Here is a 24,392-nt window from a genome sequence, read left to right as displayed (position 1 = left end):
TGGTATTGGCTATTGCCTATTGCATAAATCTGTAGCTAAATACTTCGCTGACAAGCATTTGTAGGAAAAGCTAGTGAGCCAGCCTGCACCATACCAGGAACCTGAAGTCAAAGCAGCTAAATGAAGCTCAGCCATAATCAATTTCATAATTTACACCTGTGCCTTTCTTACCGCGGCAAGTCAAAATGTCTGCTGTGAAAGACCTGAGATTTGCATGTTAAAAAATGCCACATGAGGGCAGCAAAGAGCCTCTAGGTCTCTGCTGTAATAGTTCTGACATCAAAATGATTAATTATTATGAACAGAATTGGAGAGGCAGTTACAGTCTGTCTCTCAACTAAATTTTTTGATGAGCTTCTGTAAAAACAAAAAAGCTAAATCCAATAAAACTAGTAACCTAACAGTGATCTTCATTCTACATTTTGTGGTTGATATATATTTATTATTACTCAACTCCACTAGTTTACCAGGTGTAAAGTTTCAAATGTGATGAAATAACCCTGCTGATCTCTGCTATCCTGAGAGGTGACGGATTAATATTTTGATTTGTCTCTGCCTGCAAGGTCAGGATTCCTTTACAAAAATGTTTAAGATTTGCTTAAACTTATGGGAAACACAGTCTACTTCCACCAACTCCTTGTTTTGTAGAGATTTATGCTAGAAAAATTTGGCCCGTTTCTTTATTACCCCCAAGCAGAAATCCCAAATTAGTGGGTCTCCATTAGATGGAGACAAACAGCATCTATGGAGGAGAATGCATAAAGAAATGTGTAAAGAAAAGAATACAGAAATAAATAAGTTCTGGGAAATAAACAGGGGGAAATGCAAAGGGAAATCATGCAGAAATGAATACATAATGAATAAATAACAACTTGTAAACCCACAAAGATAAAGGTAGGACTCAAATGCACGACTCAAAACAAGGCAGGTGCAATAAAACGGGGCAGGTAATCACACACAAGAGCAGGAAGTGAAGTTTCTGAAACGAAAGAGGGAAGTAACACAAAATAAAACAGGAAATGATAACTGAATATAGTAAACAATAAAACACATAACCTAAGGAGCAGGACGAGATATGACAATCCATTTGAAAATCAATTAAAGTAAATAAATAAATAAATAAATAAAGGGAAAAATTAAACAGAAGAGTAGATAGATAGGGGAATTAATACTAAGGTAAATAAATAAATAAAGAAGCAAATTGGAAACAGAAATATCAATTTATGTCACATTTGATCAATTAATTAATACCTACATTTATTTTTAATATTATTTTAGGTAAATTTAATGGTATATTTATTAATTTATCAAGTCATTTATTTATTAATTTATTAATTTATTTTGGCCCTGAGAGAGAAATAATGCTCAAGCACATTGTTGACATTGGAGATCTTAATAGTTTTTGAAGGTATAGTGTCCTTTTAGCAGATCATTTCAGTGTGATAATCCAGGCTGACCCTGTTGATGAATACTTGGTGTAATCTCTGCTCGTTCATGCCCAGCAGGACGTTCTCCGGTGTTGCTCTGTATCTGCTGCAGGAGTTTGAGTCAGTGCCTCCTGTAATCTAATCAGCCTGTTGCTGTAATCAAATACTGTACGTCTGCAGGAGTCCAGGCTGGTGCAGCGAGTACTGCTGAGTGATGTGCTCAGCTGGACGATGAATGTCTCCATAAGCAAAATAACTTGATGACCGGACAGTAAACACCAGGATATACAAGTGGTCAGAGAGACTGGCTTTAACTGTCTCTCAAGAAGAGTGCTGGTACAGTAAATGTGATTCAACCAGCGTTCACCGTGACTGATGTTTGCTGAATCAGGTCAAGACACATGTTGTTGACAACCTCACAGTGTGTAGATACATCAGAGGCATGAGATACATTACTGCTTCCAACATAATTAGTTTGATTGCCTGAATAATAGAAGATGAGGTAACAATTGAATTTAACCCTCATTTATATACAATATATATACAATTAATGGTTTATAACACACTATAATGTAGTTGTAAGCCATTATAAGGACCTTTTATGATCCTTTATATAGTACAACATTGTTAAAGTATTAAACTACGAGAAAAATCCTTCATTCAAAAGTGAATATCTATCATCAGCAAAATGTACTTAAAGTATCAAAGATAAAAGAAATATATATATATATATATCAACTGTGAAAAATCTAGTAAGTGTACATTTATAAATAGTTTTAAAACCTGTGAGTGATTTGTGCACATGTATAAACAGTTAATAATTTTGTACACTGTAAGTATTTGTTAATGTGTGTAATCATACATCATAACATATAATTACAGCTATGTTATACTGTGTTATTAATCCTGTTATATATATCATAATTGTTGAGAAGTACACTATTATTAACATTTACAATGTCCGTATATCTGCTTACGGCTACATCATAGTGTGTTAACAATTTAAGTATTTATATTATGTTATTTATATGCTATTATAGGATACTTCATGCTGAATGTAACTGCTGTGTACAAACAGACAACATTTGTCTGTACATTTGTATATTGATTTTTCTTCTGTTTTTGAAAGTAAAGAAAATTCACACTGTCTCCTTTGCGTAGCTTCACTTGGGGCAGTTAGCCGGTAGTTTAAATTACAGTCTAATCCACCCTGATTTCTAAAACCAATTTCCTCTGTCACATTTTCCCAGTAAGGGCGGGTTTTTCCGACCAGCGATTCCATTCACGAGTTCACGTCTCTAACCTTTAAGCTGTCCACACCCCTCTAAAGAATAACACGACTCTGCCTCGGCTATCTGATGTTGCTGTGGGAAAGTGCAATATGATATTACAAAGATGCTATGAAGGGTTTCCTTGACTTGATCTGTCCTGATGAGATGTCACGTCCCCGCGCCAAGGACGACAAGATGTAAGGCTTATTTCCAGTCAATCTTCAACATGGATGCTCCCAACACACTGACTGACTCTGACCAAAACCTACCTAGAGTCTTGCCTCGATGGATGGTTACATAAGAAACACATCAAGCCAAAGAGCACCCAAAACATCCAATTGACATTTGTTTTACCTTATCCATGACAATAATTAACCACAACAGATCATTAAGACTGTATTAAGCAATAGCCAAGGTATATTAAAACTGCAGCAGAAAGACATCTACAGCTTTTCATCAGCATCTTTTATGACAGAGAGAGCAATCAACCCGTTGAAAAAGACTTTGCTTTGGGAGCTTTTGGGGTTTTTGGACCATTGGTCCTGACTGAAGATACATATTTAGTGATGTTCATGTTTTCATCAATCAATCAGCCAATGCTAAAACTCCAGTGAGTAAATCAGACACAACGCTTCACCTCCCTAAAAAATGTAAACTTCAGATATGCAACATTTTCATCCATTAGAGGTATAAAGTAGCTCCAAAGTGCCAAAGTTGAAATGTCTTAGTCAGAATTGAGAGTTAATAGAAAATGCAGGAACAATATTATTCAGGTCTAAAATGTCTGGAGTCTTGGCTTAAATGTGCTAAATGCAAAATTGTAGCATTTCTATTGCCTCCACGCGGCTCTCAACATGGCAACAGCTGAGCCGGCAGCTCGTAGCCAACGCTGCTAACAGTGCTAACAGTGAAAACAGAGGCAACACCGCTGACAGCGCTTCAATGACGGCGCCGTCACTCGGGATGGTGTTATCAGCTGTAGCCGCCGTATGAGCGGCCATGAGCTAGCCAGTGGGGCACGTTCACATGCACAAGCATGCACTGAAAGCAGCCGGCCCGGCGTTGTCAACAAAGCACAGAGAAACTCCGATTACAACAAACACAGTGGAAAAGTGACTTAATTCTCTGCGCAAATAGAGGACATTACTCAACAACAACATTACTCCTCTATATCTTTACATTGCAAATAGTTGTTTGCTATATTAAAGGAGCAATATGTAGCACTGATAGATAGCATTTAAAATGGGTAACAGCAGTCCAAATTCATAACATTGGAGCTGTGGCCCGTCCGCTCCTCCGGTGTGACAGAATTTTCGCAATTTGAGGGTTACCTTCTAGACACGACATGACTACAAGCAGCAGTAGGAATCACTTCACCGGCTGTGTGTCTCAAATACTCGCTGCCTTGATTACCCAGCTGCACATGGACCACAGAGAGATGTGCAGAAGCTTTTCAGGTTGAGCAGAATCTAAAGCTAACGTCATCTCTGTTGATCCAGTTGGTTTGCTTGCTTCCGTGGCTGCAGAAGGCTGTTTGTACGCCAGTTTGTTTCATACGAGGCAACGGGGTGTTGAAATGGGCAGTGGACGGGATCACACTGGCCAAAACAAAAACAGACGTTACGGACCGGACTGGAAATTTGAAAGGAGAACATACTGGCTGTAGCATTGTTGTCGGAGATCCAGTATTTCAATTCAGCATATTTCCTTAATCTCTGATGACATGTCATGGTCATTTTATGATTTATTACATATTGGTCCTTTAATGCTCTGGATATCAGAGAACCTTTAAGGAGAGGAAGTGCAGCTGTTGCATCATGTTACTTTTTTTCCACCCTCCACCTCCCTCTGGCAGCTGAGGGAAACCAGCAAAGAATAGAACTGCTGCAATTAGGGCCAAATTTGCCTTTCAACAACCCACTCTGCATGCTGGAAGAGTGACCCTCCACGGCTCCTTCATCCTCCAACACTGCCGAGTGGGTGGGAAGCATCCCAGTTTATTCTCAGAGCTCCTTCCATCACGCAGGCACCTCTCAGAGGATACAGAAAGAAGAAATTAGACTTTCATTTGGCGCTCAAGATAACTTCCTGGAAGTTAAATGCCTGAAAGAACAGTTTATTCTGTTAAATGTCACTGTGATGGGACTTGACGCCAGTTTAATATGTCACACACCCACTCTTTAGCTCTTTAGCTGACAGGTCGTATTAAATGGTAATGGATGGATAGACAAACCACCAACACGTTGACACAATGGTATTCTACTTATATTTGCACATTTTACAGGACTTCTAAGCTTTTCCCATCAGTAGAAACTGTGATTATGCCTTTGTAATTGTTCTGGCGAAGTATTCCAGTTATTGATTATGTGTTTTTAAATCAACTAACACTGTCAGCTGATATAGCTAGATGTGGCTGTGTGTGTTTGTGTGCATGAGATCTCTTTTCCAGTGTTCAAGGTCACAGGACAGTGAAATCAAGCGGGACTGCCAAGTCTTGTCTGCACATATGCAAAGACATGCCTGATTGGTTGTGTAAGAGTGAAAGAAGAAACCTCTGACCCCAACCGGATACCGTCCCCCCAAATCACACCCATAAATTACAGTCCATTCCAGATCCGTGTTTATCAAACAGCTCACACTTTCCCTCCCCGCTGCACTTATTTGTTATAACTCGACAACAACTGCGTTCGGCAGATGCTTAATGTAAAATAACACCCGCACTTTGTGTCTGTCTGACATGAAGGAAAAAGAAAACGGTTGGCTTTGTGAGATATATTTTATTGTGGTAATCAACAGGAGATTTTTTTGATATATTAGTTGTCTGTCAAATTATATATTGTTGTCTCACGCAACAAACTAAAACCCTGTGAGGAGAAAACAAAGTGCAACTCAGAGTCAAGATTGCTTCAAATGCATTTAGTGGAAGACAAGAAGAGGTCGTTCAATTCAGTAGATTTCAGTCCATCAAGCAAAGAGAGTATTTCTTGCTTTGATCAAGAAACGTTAGATAATAACACTGACTTTTTTAAAATAATGTATCATTAGGGTGGAGTCAGGTAAAATGAGCCATCAGGTTAATCGGGCCAGATAAGGTTGGATCATCATAGCCCTTTAAAATGTTACAGCCAATCACAATAACCGATCTTGCATCGTTGCTACGACACAAGTTGACATGTAACAATAGTTTTGATTGGTCTGAGGCTGCTAATATGGGCAGCGCGTAGGGTGACCAGATCCCAACAAACCAAATGTGGGACAAAGTGTATGTTTGTGTGGGACAATGTGGGACACGTTACCAAGGCTAAGAGGTAGTCTACAATTTTGATATAATGTCTATCTAACTTAAATAATAAACATTTCTACTCTGCCCCTTATCTTGTAACATCTCTATGCTTTGCCCGAATGCATCCATTGATCGGCACATCTCTTTTTGAGCCGCACGTTTCTTGTGAGACTCACATGAACTGTGTCGCTTCATGTCGTATTTCGACATGTATTTTTAAATTACAAAATAACACTTCATTTCACAAAAAAAAACTCTGAGAATCTTCTTCCACCGGCTTATAAATACTTATAAGTAGTTTCACAGTCTCAGTTGTAGCTGCACTTCCTTTTCTTTGTGGAAGTTTACATCATATTCCACCTAATCTGCATAGATGTGATTTTGCGGTGACTCACATTTTTCTCCGTTGGGCATAGCGTAGCAAAGACGGTGAAAGGTCAACCTGCACTTGACCCACGTGTGCGCAGTTTGACAGCAAACACAGCATCTGTCCTGCAGTGGTTTGACTTTTGAAAACTAGAGCCAATGAAAATGTGGGACATCATCTCAATATGTGGGACTTGTGGGACAAGGGATATAAATGCTGTGCAGTCCCTCGTAAAGTGGGTCACCGGGTCCCCCTATCAGGGCATAGTGTTACATAAAGCATGTCAGAGAAATTGATACTCTAGCTCTCATAAATATAAAACAGTTATACTTTTTCATATTTTTTAACAAATAGATATTTAGAGACCCATGCTAATTTATAAAAATATCATTAGATCTCATGCATAGCTTATTTGATGGCCTTATAAATCATTTACCAAAAAGTGGTCCATTTTACCTGACTCCACCCTTCTTATTGTCTATTCAGCCAGAAACATCATAAAACCAAAAATAACAATATGTATTTACAATATCAGCCTGACAAATGTACAAATTAGAGTTCTTCCCTTTCACTATACATGCAGGAAGTCCTTGGCTCTCGCTGCTCTTGGTTCAAATGACAGAGGAACCACCATTTGTTTTCTGGAGCAAGCCCATCCTGATATATTCAGCACAAGTTATAAATAGATATAAATATACAAATGTGTTGAAATTTGCTGAAATGGCAGTCAGGTGTAGTTAACCCACATGGAGGTTTTAGTTGGAGGGGAAACTAATTCATCTCACCAGGGATAAGTGAAGGAGTGGTACACAGTCTGACCTAATGTCTTCATTACTTGTTGTCCCATTAATAATAAAAGAAAGAAAGAGACTAATGCCCCTGGCATAGCAAACAATATAAACCGTTATATGACAGTGGATTCAATATTAGTACCAAATTGAAATATAAAATACATCTCTCCAAGATTTCTTTTGGAGGTTGGTTATTTCACCAAAAAGCAAATGTATTTGTAGTGTGTGATCCGTCACAACATGAGCAGGTCAGAGTGTCTGTATCACACACATCATTATGATGTTTCTTAAATACCTGCTAGGCTGCTGTTTTTCACATTAATATTATACCATATAAGAGTTTTCTCAGGATTTGGTTTGATTTGTTTGTACAGATTTCCAGGTAGACATTTTTTTTTATTTATTGAGACGTAACCTTCAAACTCATTTCATACTTCTTCGAATTCACTTTTCATCAGCTGCTGCATGGTTTACTTTTTAAAGGTACAGTGTGCAGGATTTGGCAGCATAGTGGTGTGGTTGCAAATTGCAACCAACTGAGTCCCCCTCCGCTCACTCCTCCCTTTCCAAGACTGCGGTAACACGAGCGGCCAAGTGCAAAACCATGGTAACGCTGTTCGCCTCGCTCAAAGGCCATCCTTACCATAATAACACTACTTTAGGAGCAACGGAAGTCAGACGATGGCTGGCGTTACCACGGTTTTGCACTCTACAGCTCACGCTACCACAGTTTCACAAGCATGTCGGAGAACAACGGTGGTTTGTCGGGTAAAAACATGAAAGTCTCTCTCTAGAGCCAGTGTTTGGTATGTCCATTCTGGGCTACTGTAGAAACATTGGTGGACTCTGTGGAGAGGATCCGCTCCCTATGTAGATATAAACGTCTCATTCTCAGCTAACAAAAACACAACGATTCCTAGTTTCAGGGGATTATACACTAATGAAAACATATGAATATATTCCATTTCTGCAAATAGATCCCTCAAAATGTTACACACTGATCCTTTAAATTGTTTGATCAATTGGACTATTACCTGATATATTTATTATGACATAATGTTGACACTACAATGCATCTAAATCTGAGATAGAGCTTGTTAAAACATCACAAAAATATATTTTTTCACAACAGAACATGTAAATGTGAGAAACATGTCCCATGATGAACATCTGAAACATTCAAGTGTCATTAATATGTTGGACATTCAAGCACTTGAAGAGATATTGTCAGTGCTGTATTTTATGTTGTGTGTCAGGGCTTCCCTTTGGTCAATATTTGTGTTTTTTGGATTCGGCCTTTTAACTTCATTCTTCGGACACTTTACAGCAGCCTACTGCTCCTAAAGATGGGTCAAATGCAAATTTCTCGTATGAACCTGTATGTATGTGACAAATCTAATAATGTTAATATAGGCTAGAGCACAGATGTGATAAAGTATTACTCCACTCTGTCTCCCACGAGTCATGCATGTGGCTTCATTTCAGATTGCTTTAATTAGAGTCTTAAATCATATGTCAAGTATTTGATTACCAATAGGGGTTTACAGTTAGATTCTCCTACTCTGTTTTTATGTCCTGAGGTTACAGAAAAAGCTGGACTATGAGGTCATGTTATTTGTCTTTATTTATTTCTAATTTTGTATTTTTGTAGATGTAAATAGGTCATGATGACGGCTTTTTGACCTGCAGCAGCACATGTATAAAGAGAAAGGGTCTCATCTGTCAAATATATCAGTACACAGCTGTATTTATATTTCCCTTTAGAATAAATATTGCATCTGAGAAGAATTGACAAATTAATTTCAATTGACCATTTGCTAAACCCTGCAATAAGCCCTTTAAGAGCAGCCATTTGACATGTCATGGCAGGGTAAAAACAGGTGTAATTGTACAAACTAAATAATACTAAGCTAAACAGGGTTATGTTAGAATGAAATAACAGTCTGATCTTACATATCTGACTTCCACATCATAGTTAATACTAACTATCTCTATACTGCAATACAAGAACAATGCTGTTTCTTTATTTCCAAGATTTCTGCATGGATCATCAACTGGTGAGGATGTTTTGTCTGTGACCTGTTAGCTTTAGCTTCTTAGTATGACATCATGATGTGGCCGCAAGTGCATATTTGAGACCCCTTTCTCATTTAAAAAAAAAAAGAAAAAAAGTCAGCTTCAAACATTAGAGTTGGCCTTTGCAACTAACCATGGATGTATAATAAGACCTGGATACAGTGCCGCCGCTCAGCCTTGCTTCCAATTCTTTTCTAGTGGAAAAATCCCCCCAAAGCCCAAAAAGCATTTCCCCATAGACCACCATCGTAAAAGAGATGTAAAGACATCTTAAACTGCAAACAAGGTCGATTATGACTCTTTCTATTCTTATTTTTTGATCCATGGAGGTTTTATACTTGTAAAACTTTCTTCGAGCCGAGAAAAGCGATTAAAAAATCTGTGACGTCATCAGAATGTAAAGTGTAGGGGCCGAGCGGGAGCTTGCGGGCCAACAGGAGAAATACTACAAGAAGTGAAAGCCAATTTATCGTTCCATTGTAACGTCAATGGCCAGCAGCAAAGCTACGCTTCCGCCATTTTCGACTAAAAGTGACTACTGGACACCAGTAAAACGTACACCTAAAAAATAAAACTAAATTATTTCTATTTCATTGTCATATTTGACCGAAATGGCCTATGTTGAACAATAAAATATTATAAATATAATAAGCGTTATCAGTCCAAAATGACAAAAAAACAGATAGAAAACATTTTGGGCGTATGCGCCAGGTGAGTAATTCTCATTGGAATGAATAGATGCCATCTTGGGGTCCGGTATCCAGTTCTAATAATACATCCATGCAACCAACTCATAAAGGAAAGGTTAGCTTAATAAGCTAGTAATTGACCCTTGATTATTATTGTAAACCGCTTATGTTTCCAACAGGAAGTTTGACAGGTGTAGCAACAGTAACCAAGGGGGGGAAGGCTTAGCAAACGCTCATCAGTCAGTGACATTTTCTCGCAAAGCCACAATGTTTCTGGTAAACAGTTGAGAAAGAAATAACATATTTAACATCTACTCAGGTTGAATGTTTCCCTCTGGTTGAAATGTGAAGACAGAGATGAATAGTTTCCCTGTCAGTATGCATAAATGACAATGTTGTCCCTTTTTGTGATGGAAATATTTAAAATTCTACCTCGTCAGGTGTCTCTCATACTTAAATGATATATCAGTTGTATGTATGCCCACTAACCAAGTCATCCATTGACATTGTATAATGTAGAATATTTAGTCTTATGTTCACATAAGTTATATCATTAAGATTAAAATCCACTGTTGATCTACACCTGTTTTTACCAAATGAATCTGGAGAAATATTCCCAAGGTTTAGTTTCCTAAACATCATCTGCAAAGTGTCAGTTTCACTCCACACTCAGTTGCAAATCATATATTTGATAGTTCCACCAAAACTATGAAACATTTCTCAAAATATCCATAGAAAACTATGCTATTGTCATGCACTTTATTACTAGGATCTTCTGCAAATTGACACATGACAGTTTTGTTTGCATTTGATAAAGCTCCATAACCACCTCAGGGAGGCAGAAGAGTTAATCCAATGAGAAACGTGATGAGTTTCATCCTTGGCCTGCTGCTGTTTCTCCACCTTTACTGGTATCCTCTTGTCAATGGAGTGACAGTCATAGGGCTCTTCACACGGCGCTGCCATTGCTCTTCATCTAAAAACAAATGGTTAAATCTCAGATTCTTTACGGGAGGACTTTTGATCACGTCCAGGAGTGGCCTGTTCTGGTGAACCCTTCCTCTCTCCCTCTTTCTCCACATCTCCCTCCTCCTCCTCATCCCTGCTGATGAAGGCCAGTTCGTTCTCATAGCAGAAGGAGTTGGCGCCAGATGTTGGGAACTTTCTCTCCTCCATGTCCTTGGCACTGCATCTGGGGGTGGATGGTACCTCGAATGTTTTGTGAAAGTAGGCGTAATCTATCCTGTACTGGCTCTTCTCCTCGAAGATGACGGGCTCAAAGCGGTGACCCCACAGGATCTCTGATGGCAGGTAAGAGCTGCGCGCCTGCGTCGTCATGGCCGTGGCCTCCACCAACCCTTCAAGTATAATCACTATCTCAAAGTCAGATGCTCCGAGATCTTGCTTGCTGATGCCAAACAGTGGACTTTCTTCATCAATCTCATGTATGACAGTGAGGGGTGCAACCAGAAACAGGCGGTCTGTGCCATTATCGTAGCCTACGTTCATGTCGAGCTGATCCAAGGGGATGTATTCGCCTTCCTCCGTGTAGCGGGGCTTGACGAGTTGGGCTCGCACATGAGCTTCCACTATGTGGCTCTTCCTTAGATTAGCAACCCTAAACATGAAGCACAGTTTCCCATCACGCAAAGCGATGACTGCGTTATGGCTGAACAATAGAGTCTCCGCACGCTTTTTGGGCCTTGCCATCTTGGCCATGATGGCGCCAATCATGAAGGCATCGATGATGCAGCCCATGATGGACTGAAAGACCACCATGAAGACAGCAACCGGGCATTCCTCCGTCACACAACGAGCGCCATACCCAATGGTTGTCTGGGTCTCAACGGAGAACAGGAAAGCTGCCACAAAGGTGTTGACCGCCGTGACACAAGGAACAAAGCCGTCGTCCCCTTCGGAATGTTCCATGTCGCCGTGCAGGAGGGCGATGACCCAGTACGCCAGGCCGAATGTTAGCCAGGACACCACAAACACCAGGCTGAATAGCAGGAACATGTATCGCCAGCGGACGTCCACGCACGTTGTGAAAATGTCCGATATGTACCGCTGTGACTTCTCGTCCATGTTTGAGAAATGGATGTTGCATTGGCCAGCCTTGCTGACGAACCGGCTGTGGTATTTGCGTCTCGTGTGAATCTTGCCATTGCCGAAGCTGCCCACAGCAGGCATGGTACTTAGTCTCAGGCCTTCTTCTTCACAGGACACGAAGCTGTGGTGGTGGGCCCTTCCCACACTCATGCCTCAGTGGGGCAGCCCGGCTCATAAAACACTGACCGGGCTCACAGTAGGTGCACAGCGCCGTCTAAAACAGACTCAACTGGAAATGAGAGGTGAGCCACAAAAGCAATTTCCTGTAAAAGAAGGACAGGTAAAATATTAGTATACAACATTATCTATTATCTGCCCACAATGTAATGTTGTAAAGTGAATAGATATCACATGAAAAGTGGAACATGAATGCATTCACCTTTGTTTAAACAGAAAATTAAGCATACAGTAATGTTTTGCAATACATTAACAACATGTTGCTGCTTCCCCTCAGCAGAAACATCGCACATCGAAGACATTGGACAAAGCCAATGAACATGATGTACATTTCCACTTAAATTCCCCCGTAAGTAGCTTCAATGTGAGATAAATGTGAGTTTTTCTGCACAGTTTAAGAATATCATCACTATCATTGTTCCAGCACTTCATTGACTATAATATGGCAAACCGTTTTAACATTTAAATCACACTCCTATCTGTAATTACATTTTAGATATCCATAAAAACTTTTGTCCTAGTCAAAATGGTAATTAAAGGTAACATTATTACTTGTAGAAATTGTATTTTAAGATATCTACTGATTGTAATTGTTCTATAATTTAAAGATACAGTTTAAAAACTCCCATTTCAGAAAGAAAAAAGCGGTAGATGACGGGATGAGAGACAACGTAGTGTAACGTTATACAGACATAACAAGGCTGCTGAATGAGAGAGGCATCCGCCGATACGTTACATGGAAACACACCGTGTTAATAATAAGCCGACCACCTCATGGTACCGCCAGCTGTGATCTGTTTTTAAAGTCACGCCCCTTGGCGGAAGTATGCGCTCTACGAGTGCCATTCTAGTTCTAATTGTAGATATATGAAATTGCGTTTATTAGATATAATGACAATTGTGGATATCCGTAATAACGTTTTTACTAGTCACAATGTATTTTGTATTTTGACTACTACTGCTCCTACTTGTTTAGGACATACTTCTGCTATGTACTTAAAAATATCTGGACTTCTCTAAGGAGTCGCCCACTGTCAGATAGTTTTAGGAGCTGGTTCCTAATAATAGCTGCTGGTTTACAAAGCTTTCCCAACCAAAACCTGTTGTATTTTCACATAATAGTTTTTCACTGTTGATTTAGTAACACCTCCTTCGATTGTTTTTCCTTTCAATATAGGCAAAATGTCATTGATGAGAGTAACATGTGTTATGAAGCTGTTTAGATGCTTCATTTATGCTGCACAATTTAAGACAAACATGGAAATGATAGTATTACACATTGATTTTCAAACAGATTTCATTTGTAATATATCCTCTCAGACATTTGATTTTCTGTCCTACCTCTCTCTTCCCGCTGCTCTATTGGAAATACTCTGGTGTATACAATACATGTTTTTCTGATCAACAAGGTACAGAAATAGCCGGCTAATCCAATGCCCTGCCATTTCATATGACGTATATTCTGTTTCCTCCAGCTGGCACAACTATTAGAGTCACTGGAGTACTGTGATGAGGCTGTGTGATTCCCCTGTGAGGCTGAACTGGAAAATAATATGGGCCGAAGACGACGGGGCAGAAAAGTGGGTATCATAGAAGAGACAGCCTCATACAAATGGTTTGACGGTAGGAATCGATATGGAATCACTTCAGGGCACATTAATGGAAAAAAATATTTAAAAAAAAGGGGAACTTTATCCTGTGCAACTGCAGCTTTCAGCACAGCAAGCTTGTGCTGGATTTGCTGTCCTAGAAATAAAATTGGTCACATGAATTCCAGCAAATAGTGTGCCATTAAGTTTTCAAAGCCTGCATTGTTAGTTAAAGTATTATTCAGAAAATTCAATCAAAATCCTTCTGAACATCCTGTTTGACACGGAAACACATTACACCCGGACAACTGTGATCCCAGGGCATTATCAGCAACTGGTTCACAGGCCTTCTGCTTGAATATTTTGGACTCAACCTATTAATGTCTTAGTCTAGATTAGTCACCTAAGTGACAAACAAGCGTCTACAGCCATGCTAGCAGCTCTATGAGGCTGTACATGGGTACAGTAGTGCTGTGAGCTAAATGCTAATGTCAACATGCTAACATGCTTGCAATGTTTAGCAGGTAGGCTATAATGTTTACCATGTTCAACACCTTAGTTTAGCATGTTAGCATGCTAATATTTGCTAATTAGCACAGCTGACACTTATGGGAATAGGCCTTTGAAACGAGCAGAGCCATCGTTAGTGTTATAAGTAACACCTGTGCTTTTCCTACTATGAAAATTCCCTTACCAAAAAGAAGTTTATTCAAGTGTACTATTAGTATACTTCTTTTAAACTTAAAATAAGATAGCATACGTTTATTTTTGATGTACTTATCAGACATATACTTAACAAAAGTATACATAAGTATACTTGGCACATACTGAGAGGTATACGGAAAAAAGTCTAAGTATACTTGGAATATACTGCCAAGTATACAGAAAAGTCTAAGTGTACTTGGCATATACTGACAAGTATACAGAAAAGTCTAAGTGTACTTGGCATATACTGACAAGTATACAGAAAAGTTTAAGTGTACTTGGAATATACTGCCAAGTATACGGAAAAGTCTAAGTATACTTGGCATATACTGACAAGTATACAAAAAGTGTAAGTGTACTTGGCATATACTGACAAATATACAGAAAAGTCTAAGTGTACTTGGCTCATACTGACAAATATACAGAAAAGTCTAACTGTACTTGGCATATACTGACAAGTATACAGAAAAGTCTAAGTGTACTTGGCTTATAGGCCTTCTTGTACTTAATATTTTGATCAGGATATATGTCAAGATGTCTGTTGTGAGAAAGGCCTGTATTATAAGTTTTGTAGGTCGCCTATTTGGTCATAAACTAAGAGTAAAGACGAAATGTTGACCTAATGATGGCGCTAGAACCTCAACCTCAGAACACAACTTGTTGAGTAGTTCAAGTTCAAGTTCAAGATTATTATCCCATGTACAGTATAAGTACAGTGAAATGCTTGTGCCCCGGCTCTCTCATCCTTTGTGTACATACAACACACCAAGAAACAACAAGGTGATAGCAGCTCGTAGCAAGACACCATGGTACGACGCCATCTTGAATATTTAGTTAATTTCACACATTTCACTCAATACCACACATTTCAACCTTGTGTTGGCGCTTGAGGAAAAGTCAGGGAACACCAAAGTCATTAGGATACATCCTCTGGGAACCACAAATGTCTACAAAACTTCACAAAAATCCATCTAGTATACTGTATATAATTTCAAATACCTGCATTTGGACCAAAGACATGCTGCAGTAAATTTAGTTCTAGATCTAGTTTTAGTCTTCAGCACTGAGTGATATTTGTGTCACTTACTTTATGGATGTTCAGCTGCAGCTGCTCTGATTCTTTATATGATCATTTTATAATTATAGGTTTAATTCACTGACACTGATGGACCTTCACTCATTTCAAGTCATAAAATAAGACACTGTCACACCATCACACTGCAGACTCTAGGGACCCAGATGAAAGCAATTCATCCGCAGTCAACACTTAAGGTGACATGTTGGTCAGCAACTGGCTGAAACATGTTGATCATTTAGATCATGGTTGATTTAGATTTATATGGTCTTTTAGGATATATGACTGGTTGGGTACCTCAACGCTTTAAGAGTGTGTAGTTAGAAGCAACTAGGATTTCAAACTTCTAACTGGGGTCCCAAAGGACACTGCTGTGCAGGTGTTCCCACCATGGACACTCTATAGCTATAGATAGATAGACATTAATACCCTGTACATACAACAGAACAGGTATTTAACATAAATTAGATGATATTAACTTTCTGCAAGGATTCAAGTTGAGCTATGTTTCAAACCTTCAGGCTGAATTGGCAAGCAGTTTGGATATGTGTGTGTTTTACGCAGTAGTTTCTGCTTCTCAATGCTCTAGTTGCTAAGAGGCAAAGGATATTAATATCTAATATTCTGTGCGACTGCTCCTCAGCTCTCACAGGAGCCACACTCTGCCTGCTGGGCTGTGATCTCAACGCCGGAGCAGAGATGAGTCCATTATCTATGAGTCTGCTGACGTTTGTCACCATAGAGACTGAAAATGCATTTGAATTGAACAATGAGAGACAGTCCACAGGTCTCTCATTGGGAGGGTGTTGGCTACAGTACTATATTTAAAATCTAAAAATCACGAGCAGCTTACCTTGTGTGCAAGTGTTTCCAATAAATGTTCCAGCTTTCCTTTTTTTTCTTTTAGCCAAACTGCTGCATGTTTCTCCTCAGGCAACTCTTCTCTTCTGTTACGGGTAGAACCACTCTATCCTCCCGAGGCAGAAAAGTAAATGGCCACAGAGCAACATCATGTCTGTGCCTCCTAGATTTAACGTGTCTCTTCCTCCACTCAATAAGCAGAGCATTACAATCACTCCTACTGTCAAGTCCTCCAAAGTTACTGCTCGATTGATATCCAGTTGATCAGAAACAGACAAGAAATTGGAAAATGACTTTAGTGAAGCACTGAAGTCCTAATTTTGACCCTCAAAATAGCACAACGACTTGATCACAGCTATCCCAGATTAAATGTCTGTGCTCACATGGCCTGTAGGGTCCGATCCAATCAAAAAATCAATCCCTCACAGCTTATTTTAGAGTCATGGGCAGTCGACAGTCTCACACTTTCTTGGTATATCTGCTATGTGATCTTGTTCTGCTGCAGATCCCACTCTGTATCCCACATCCAGTGAACTATTGCTCACTGCTCAGCTCTCGTCCTCCCCCTCCCTTTCACGGTGTCACTGTAGATATTTGGTATTTGGAGACTACATGCTCTTCCCCTACCAAGTGTTGCACCCTGCAGCGCTGGTCAGCAACGCTTAGAGTTGAACTGGTTTAGGACTGATGTTGACTATACACCAGAAATGACCAGAACATAAACATATACAATTGTTAAAGTGATTTCCCTGGATTTGATTGGGTTAATTCCTAGAAAGTATTTCTTATTTTGTGAGAGTATTGCTTTACAGACTGGACAACACCACAGCTGTGTAGAGTGATATTTCTTTAGCGCCTCTCTTTCTTTCACAAAAGCCAGAAAAAAAGACACGCTTTTGGCACATTTGGGGGTATTATTGGTCCAATAAAGAAGTCTATTTCACACCTCTAATTCACGATCATACTCTGTTATATTGCCTTTGTTTTCTAACTAAAACCAAACAGATCACAGAGTGGGTGGTGTGGTCTCCATTTGACTCATTCATAAAGCAAAGCAGCTCCTGTTGAACACTTTGAAAAGCCCATGTAGGCAGTTCCTCGCTGAACATCAACCATTTGTCTTATGAGTGTGTGTGTGTGTGTGTGCGTGTGTGTGTGTGTGTGTGTGCGTGCCTGCCTGGATGAAGGAGGAAATCAGTGAATAACTTGTGTATCACAGGGCCAATAAGCAGTTGTTCCTTTGAATCAGCAGAGTCTACAGTCACACTAGCTGTGTGAGACTACTACTACTGTACGTAGGCACAAACTGGATTTTTGATATAATGATGGCACCCGTTGAAAAGTCAGGATCACCAAAAGTCATTGGAATACATCGTCTGGGGACCATGACTGTCTGTACCAAATTTTGTGCCAATCCATCCAGCAGATGTTGAGATATTTCACAGAATAAGTGACCTGCTGGTGGCGCTAGAAGAAAAGCTGGGATCACCAAAGTCATTAACTTGGAGATCCACCAAATCCGTTGACGTATGCGAAGTCAACGGATCCTTTTCATTTTCTATGGACAGCAGATCCAGCCGCGCGTTGCATGATGGATACGGCTCCGCAAGTTGACTGCGTCGTGTCTAGAAGCCCACAAATTGCGAAAACCTGCCTAACCTTAACCATCTCGTGAGAGTTTTGCAATTTGTGTAACCTTCTACTCACGACCAGTTGACTCACCATTCGCTGTATCTGAATTTGCATAATCATGACCTAGATTTTATGCAAATGAGGTCCATCCATCACAAGGCAATAGGCAGAAACTCCAATCAAACGGTCAAACTAGGCAGCGCTGATCAAATATTAGTCAATATTCTGTTACTGTAATGTCTATTTCTCGCCTCACATCTTGTGTATTGTTTAGCTGTAAAATGAGAAAGTTTGCTACCCGGCAGCCATGTTGAGATCAGTCACGCCAAAATCAAGCACCGCTCATCGGCCGGAGCGAACCAGTTCTGCCAGGTCTTTTTGTTTGTTGGCCAGATTTGGTGGGTCTCCACCATCAGGGTTCATCCTGTGGACACCATGAATATCTGTATCAAATTCCATAGCAATCCATTAGGGCTGCCCCCTCTTAGTTGATTAGTCAACTAATCAGTCGTTTTGTTTCTCAGTCGACCAAGATTCTTTAGTCAGTTAGTAATTTTTTATGCTTTTTTCATTCTGAGTGATTTATTTCCAAGAAACTTATCAGCACATCTCCTAAACACAGGATTTAAAGTGGAGCTTTTGTGCGATTCTTTGTGGAGAAACTCAGTTTTACAGATCTGTCGATTAAATCAACAAATCGATTAGTCAACAAAATCGTATAAGTGTTAGTCAGTTAAGAATTTCTTTGGTCGAGGACAGCCCTACAATCCATTCAACAGTTGTTGAAATACCTCAGTCTAAAAGACTAAAATGTGAACCTCATGGTGGCGCTAGAAAAAAAGTCAGAAGATCACCCAAGTCAGTATAGGCTTCATCGTCTGGGGACCTTGAATGTCTGTACAAATTTCATGGCAATCCATCGGTTGCAAAGTTGTTGAGATATTTCAGAGGCAAAGGACTGACAGACTGATAAACGATTTGTTATTATTCCACAGGACAGAGACAGGAGCAGTAGTTCCAGTACTGGACTGATCCCCGTTCACTAGAGGCCATCGCGGGTGGAAGGTGTGCGTGACACTGCAACATGACTGCCTCCAAGGAAGCTCAGCTATGGTAGTCTGAGTATCAGTTTTCTACTTTTAATAGGAAATAATATCTGAACTTTGAGAGTGTGACTGCTGTTGGATCTTCACTTAAAGCAGGCAGACTAGTGTATCGTCGAATCTTTTCAGGACAAGCATACACATTTACCTACAGACATCACACTACATATTTTTCACATTATTTATATTAATGTATACATATTTGTTAGGAATTACTTTTTTCATAACAGGAGTAACTCAGCTTGTTTAGAAAACAGAGCAGCTATTCATTGAGTAAAATATTTAGATATAATGTGTTGTGTGTGTGTGCTCCTGACTGTGTGTGGTTGAGTTATAGCTTTACATCCAGACTATGTTACTGTTACTGTACTGTTACTATGATGCCAGGACTGTAAATGGGTTATGGGTTCAGTCCTGAGATGGCAGACCAGATGGGGATGTGAAGTGTGCTATAGGGACAGAGAGAGCCCGGCTGATACCTCGCACCCAGCGAGTTATTTAAAGGCCGCCTCACTGCGGCAGGACAAAGTGGGCCAGGCTCGACCACACTCGGGACACACGCTGCGGTTTGATCACCTTTCATATCATCAGCACAAACTCTACCCATTCATATCGAGTGTTGTGTCATGTTGTGGTTATCCCCCGTGTGGAACAGAAGACACAGGATGTGAGCGTAACTGGTTCTGGCAGGACACTCGGGATCAGGAGCACGGCAGGTCCTCCAATTATACAACTGTGTAACCGAGTGTTTAGTTCAGTCTCACCATTCCTGCTGCTCATGCTCACCTGCTGCAGCTCCTATTCATTGTTCTACTATCTATAGTTATATACCGTATCTATAGCTGTAAGATGTGGCCTGTAGCTGGGAATAAAATTAATCACACAGTTAATCAACTAATATCTGTTGTTAACTCTTGTGTTTCATCTTAAAGAGGACTCACACACTTTAATAGGCTACTCTATCAAAAAGTAAGCACAATTAGAAGCCAAGTATACCTTTCTGTAGGCCTGTAAGGCAAGAATACTTAATTATACTTTTCTTAAGTATATCTCAATCAAAAGATTAAGTACAAGTAAGCCTATAAGCCAAGTATACTTAGACTTTTCTGTATACTTGTCAGTATGAGTTTGAGCTTGTTAAGTATATCTCTGAGTACATAAGTACATAAAAAGTAAAGTGAAAGTATACTCTCTTATTTTAAGTTTAAAAGAAGTATACGAATAGCACACTTGAGTAAACTTCTTTTTGGTAAGGGCTATTATGCTCATTTTCAGGTTCATACTTGTACTGTATTTTAGGTTTCCACTAGAACATGTTAACATGCTTTAATGTTCAAAAAATACTTTATTTTTCTCATACCGGCTGAGCTGCGGCACCTCTTTTCACCCTCTGAAATGTCCTGCCCCCACCACCCCCCAAAAGCGCAGTCTGCTCTGATTAGTCGGCTGGTCCTCTCTGTTCTGATTGGTTAACCGAACCAAACTCTTCGGACTCTGCTCCAGCTCCGCTCTAACTAGTTTTGTTTGAGGGCTTGCCAAACTAGCCGCTATGCAGGTATTAGGCAAATTTGTTACTTGGTGATATCACCACGTTACAGAAGAAAAGGCGGGACTTCAATCAAGGCGTTTCAGGCAGTTCAGGAGCAGAGTTTCTGTGGGGGGGAGGAACTCCCTTTGGTGTGGACTTTGGGCTTTGTAACTTTGCAGACCTTTTACATGCACAAAAAACTATATAACACACTAAAGGAAAGGGAAAAGCATAATAGGTCCTCTTTAATAGTAAATACATTTGTAAAATCTTTGAGCAAGAGCTTGTAACTCGTATTTACCTCTTAGTTGGGGCTGCCACATTAGGTGACTGAGGTTATTTTTTCACCTTCTATGGATAAAAAAAGTCCTTAAAATAACAGCAGAAAAGAAATATTTCTGTCCATCTTAGGAATAGAGCTAACTCTATTGCAAAACCTACAACAAAATGGTTGAAGGCCTGTGTAACACAGCAGTGATCACAAGGAAAAGAGAGATAAAACACGAACGATGGAGATACTGATATTCATGTCTCTGTTGGCAGCCAACACCGACAAAAACAACCTGAGTGGGGAAGAGAGGCGTTGTGCTCCCACCCAACAGAAAGAAACGCTGCACATATACATAAGAAACAGGACTCTTTTTAAGGGAGATGTTCACTTACCTCCCTGCTCCAGTTAGGAAGTATTATGCTCCAGACCGGCCTAATCAACATCCTGCCTCATCATAATAAAATGCTCGCACTCTGAGATAAACAGTGAGACCATGTTGGCTTCACACAAAAAGGAGGAGGTTGAAGTTCAGGTCCCTCTTATTGTGACACGACTTCTGCATTCAATCAAAGAAACTTTAATTAAACCTTTCTGTTATTCTAACTCATGGTGGATACTGACATGACATAAAAGTTTATGAAAAGTCTCAGGTCATGGTCCTGTTGAAAAGTCTCAATCTGTCTGTACAGGTTTCAAGTTAGTCGTCGAGTTAGATCTAAAACTGGTGCCTATTAATTGATTTCATATTGGATAATTGTTTATGGCTTTTCAAGATGTCCATATCTGTTTTTGCACCAACAAAACTTTGCTTGTTCGTTTCTGAAAACATTTTTCTTCCAGCACAAGCAAGAGTTGACTCTATTAAAGTGCTTCCCCAAATACCAATCAGCCTCATCGTCCTCCATGCCGAGGCTGACGTTGCCTTACTGATGTTGGTGCCAAATTTATATTTGTCTCAGGTGAACAACGTAGGATCTATCCATTGTCATGGAAACACTGATAAATTTGAGTTGCATGTAGGTCGCACGCCTCTGGACCTGATTTTATAACACTGTGATCCAAATCAAATTGGGGAAAAAACTAGTCCACGCAGCTCTTTTCCTCTTCACACCAGTTTGGAAACACAAACGCAGACCTGTGTGTCACATGTGAGAGGAAAAATAAAGTGAACGCACACTGAGGTGTATCATTGGGGAAGCAGGCTCACTGATCAGAGCAGCCTCTCTGCCGCTGGCTGCAGTAATTGATCTTTGCATGACTAAATGGGCCACTTATTTTTACAGCCGGAGCAGGTGCATCTGTGTACCGGTGTTTCTACATCAGCCGCTGATCAGTCATGAGGACCCGGAGCGTTTGTGGGCCAGCTTGACTCAGAACAAACCCTGCAGGTGCACACACACACGCATAAATTACACACTACTTCACACACAAATAAATGCAGAAACAAACAGAGAGAAGTTTATATTTGAGATATATATGAGAATCCCTTTCTTTATTCTGTTGCAGTCAGAGTAAATATCACATTAGTGTTAGAGACTCATGTCGAGGAAATAATGAAGGAGATCAAAATAAAATGAATGACAGCACAATAGAATAAAACCATAAAAGCATAATCTATGAACGTGTTTGTCAAAGATTTTTCAAGTTCATATTTCAGTTAAATCCAGTCAATCATGTGTGTTTATCCACTGAGGCATCAAGATTAAGAAGGCAAGAAAAATATATTTTAGAAAGGAAAATGATCTGGTTGAAGTAACAGAAGTTATGCAACAACCGGAAACAGGACTTTATAACAGATTTTCATGCATTATTTAAAAGGATGTCAGTCATTCTCAGCCTCCTGGTAGCAATAAGCAACAGAACAGAAACAACTGCCTGATCATGCTCAAATGTTTCTATATACTCTTTAAAATGACAGTGGATATCTTTCTAAGAAAGGTTCTTTAACATGATAATTTAGAGTGAAACAAATTAAAATAAAATCATACACACGACAAAATAATCTCAGCTCAGGGTCCACTTCAGAGCTGCGACTAATGATTATTATTACAGTTTTTCACAGTCGTTTTGGATCTTTTATTGATAACAGTCTTAACATTCTCGAAACTATCAAATTTTCAGATAATAATTCAAAAGGCCCATCACAGTTTCCCAGAGCCAAAAGTGAACAAATAATGGTTTAATCCGAAAAACACTCCAAATCCCAAAGATATTAAATATCTAATTATATAAAATATAGAAATGTAGCAAATCCTCACACTTGAGAAACTGGAACCAACGAAGTTTGGACATTTTAACTTGACTCTTGACACTCTTTCTCCATGAGCTTTCAATCACATTTTACAGTATTCATCAGCAGATGAAACCTTCACAGCAAAACTAGAAAGTAGACCTGAAATCAAGATTATTTTGTCAAACTACTATTTCCAAAGTCAAGAATGAACTTACATGCACATCATTGTTTTCTTTTATCAGCAACAAACTTTGAATCTATTGGACGATACCGTATGATCTCCACTTGCAGGTTCCAGGTTTACACTCTTGAGGTGTTTTAAGATGAAAAATCGTACCCGCCTGATGTCAAAACATGTTGATTCTCTGGAAACAAGTGCAGAAATGGTGTTTATGTCGTTTTAAATGTCACAGCGAGCCAGAGAAGCTCACAGGTGCAGCGTTTCTATATCCATAATGGATAACATTGAGAAACAGCTTTGCTCTTTGAAAATGTCGGCTCACATGTCTTCAGTTTCACACGCTGGAGTCACAGGGAAGGAAAGATGAGTGTTGGGTTTTAATGAGGTGCGATGTTCCTCTTTAGGAATACGACTCCAAGGAACAAATTAGATCTTCTGCAAGGACACTGGGAGCCATGATTTATCATTTACACAGAAATCACATCTCTGGAGATGTACACATTTATTGTTAAGGATCTGTGTTTCCATAAAATAAAGTTGGACGGGCTAAATTAAAGTAAGAAAACATACTTGTAAAATTTCTCATTGTAGGTTTACACATATTAAGTGTTAGGGGTTAACTGAGGCAACCTGCAACATATCTCGGAGTAATGTCAGCAGCATTTATCAGCTAGTAACACACTCATTTTGCTAAATGTTTGTGATCTCTATGAGCATACAGGGACCCCTCTGACTCGTCTCCTCCTGTATGACATGATGTTGGAGACCCTGCTGAGGTGTGTTATCACTTGCAGACTCTGTGCAGACTTGATGCTCCACTAATGAGGTACAGTACTGTATGTGAGTAGTCCATCCAGAGAGAGAGCGGACATCAGTGTTTTCCTGCACAAGCCTCCTCATTTGCTGCCGGGCTCCTGAGAGCTCAGGTTCATACTGTGTCAACACACACTGTCACTGTGTGTTGACAAAAGCAGAGCTGCACAGGGAGAGAGCTCAGTTTTTAGTTGACCAGACATCCAGGACT

General features: G+C 39.7%; 1 protein-coding gene across 1 annotated transcript; it reads right to left on the bottom strand.

Annotated features, from left to right (window-relative positions):
- Window positions 1-8,614: 8,614 nt before the first annotated feature.
- Window positions 8,615-16,966, bottom strand: kcnj12b (potassium inwardly rectifying channel subfamily J member 12b). Its single transcript, XM_037792582.1, has 2 exons — window positions 16,413-16,966; window positions 8,615-12,276 (listed from the first exon to the last, which is right to left on the bottom strand). The coding sequence occupies exon 2, from the start codon at window positions 12,161-12,163 to the stop codon at window positions 10,895-10,897; it is 1,269 nt and encodes a 422-aa protein (XP_037648510.1). The 5' UTR covers window positions 12,164-12,276; window positions 16,413-16,966; the 3' UTR covers window positions 8,615-10,894.
- Between the last annotated feature and the right edge of the window lie 7,426 nt (window positions 16,967-24,392).

The sequence above is a fragment of the Sebastes umbrosus genome, chromosome 14, assembly GCF_015220745.1.
Source record: "Sebastes umbrosus isolate fSebUmb1 chromosome 14, fSebUmb1.pri, whole genome shotgun sequence".
NCBI lineage: Eukaryota > Metazoa > Chordata > Actinopteri > Perciformes > Sebastidae > Sebastes > Sebastes umbrosus.
This window is presented reverse-complemented; position numbering and strand designations above follow the sequence as displayed.

Bases quoted from the DNA above. Each gene is read 5' to 3' on its own strand.
- kcnj12b (XM_037792582.1), bottom strand. From the start codon at position 12,163: ATGAGTGTGGGAAGGGCCCACCACCACAGCTTCGTGTCCTGTGAAGAA.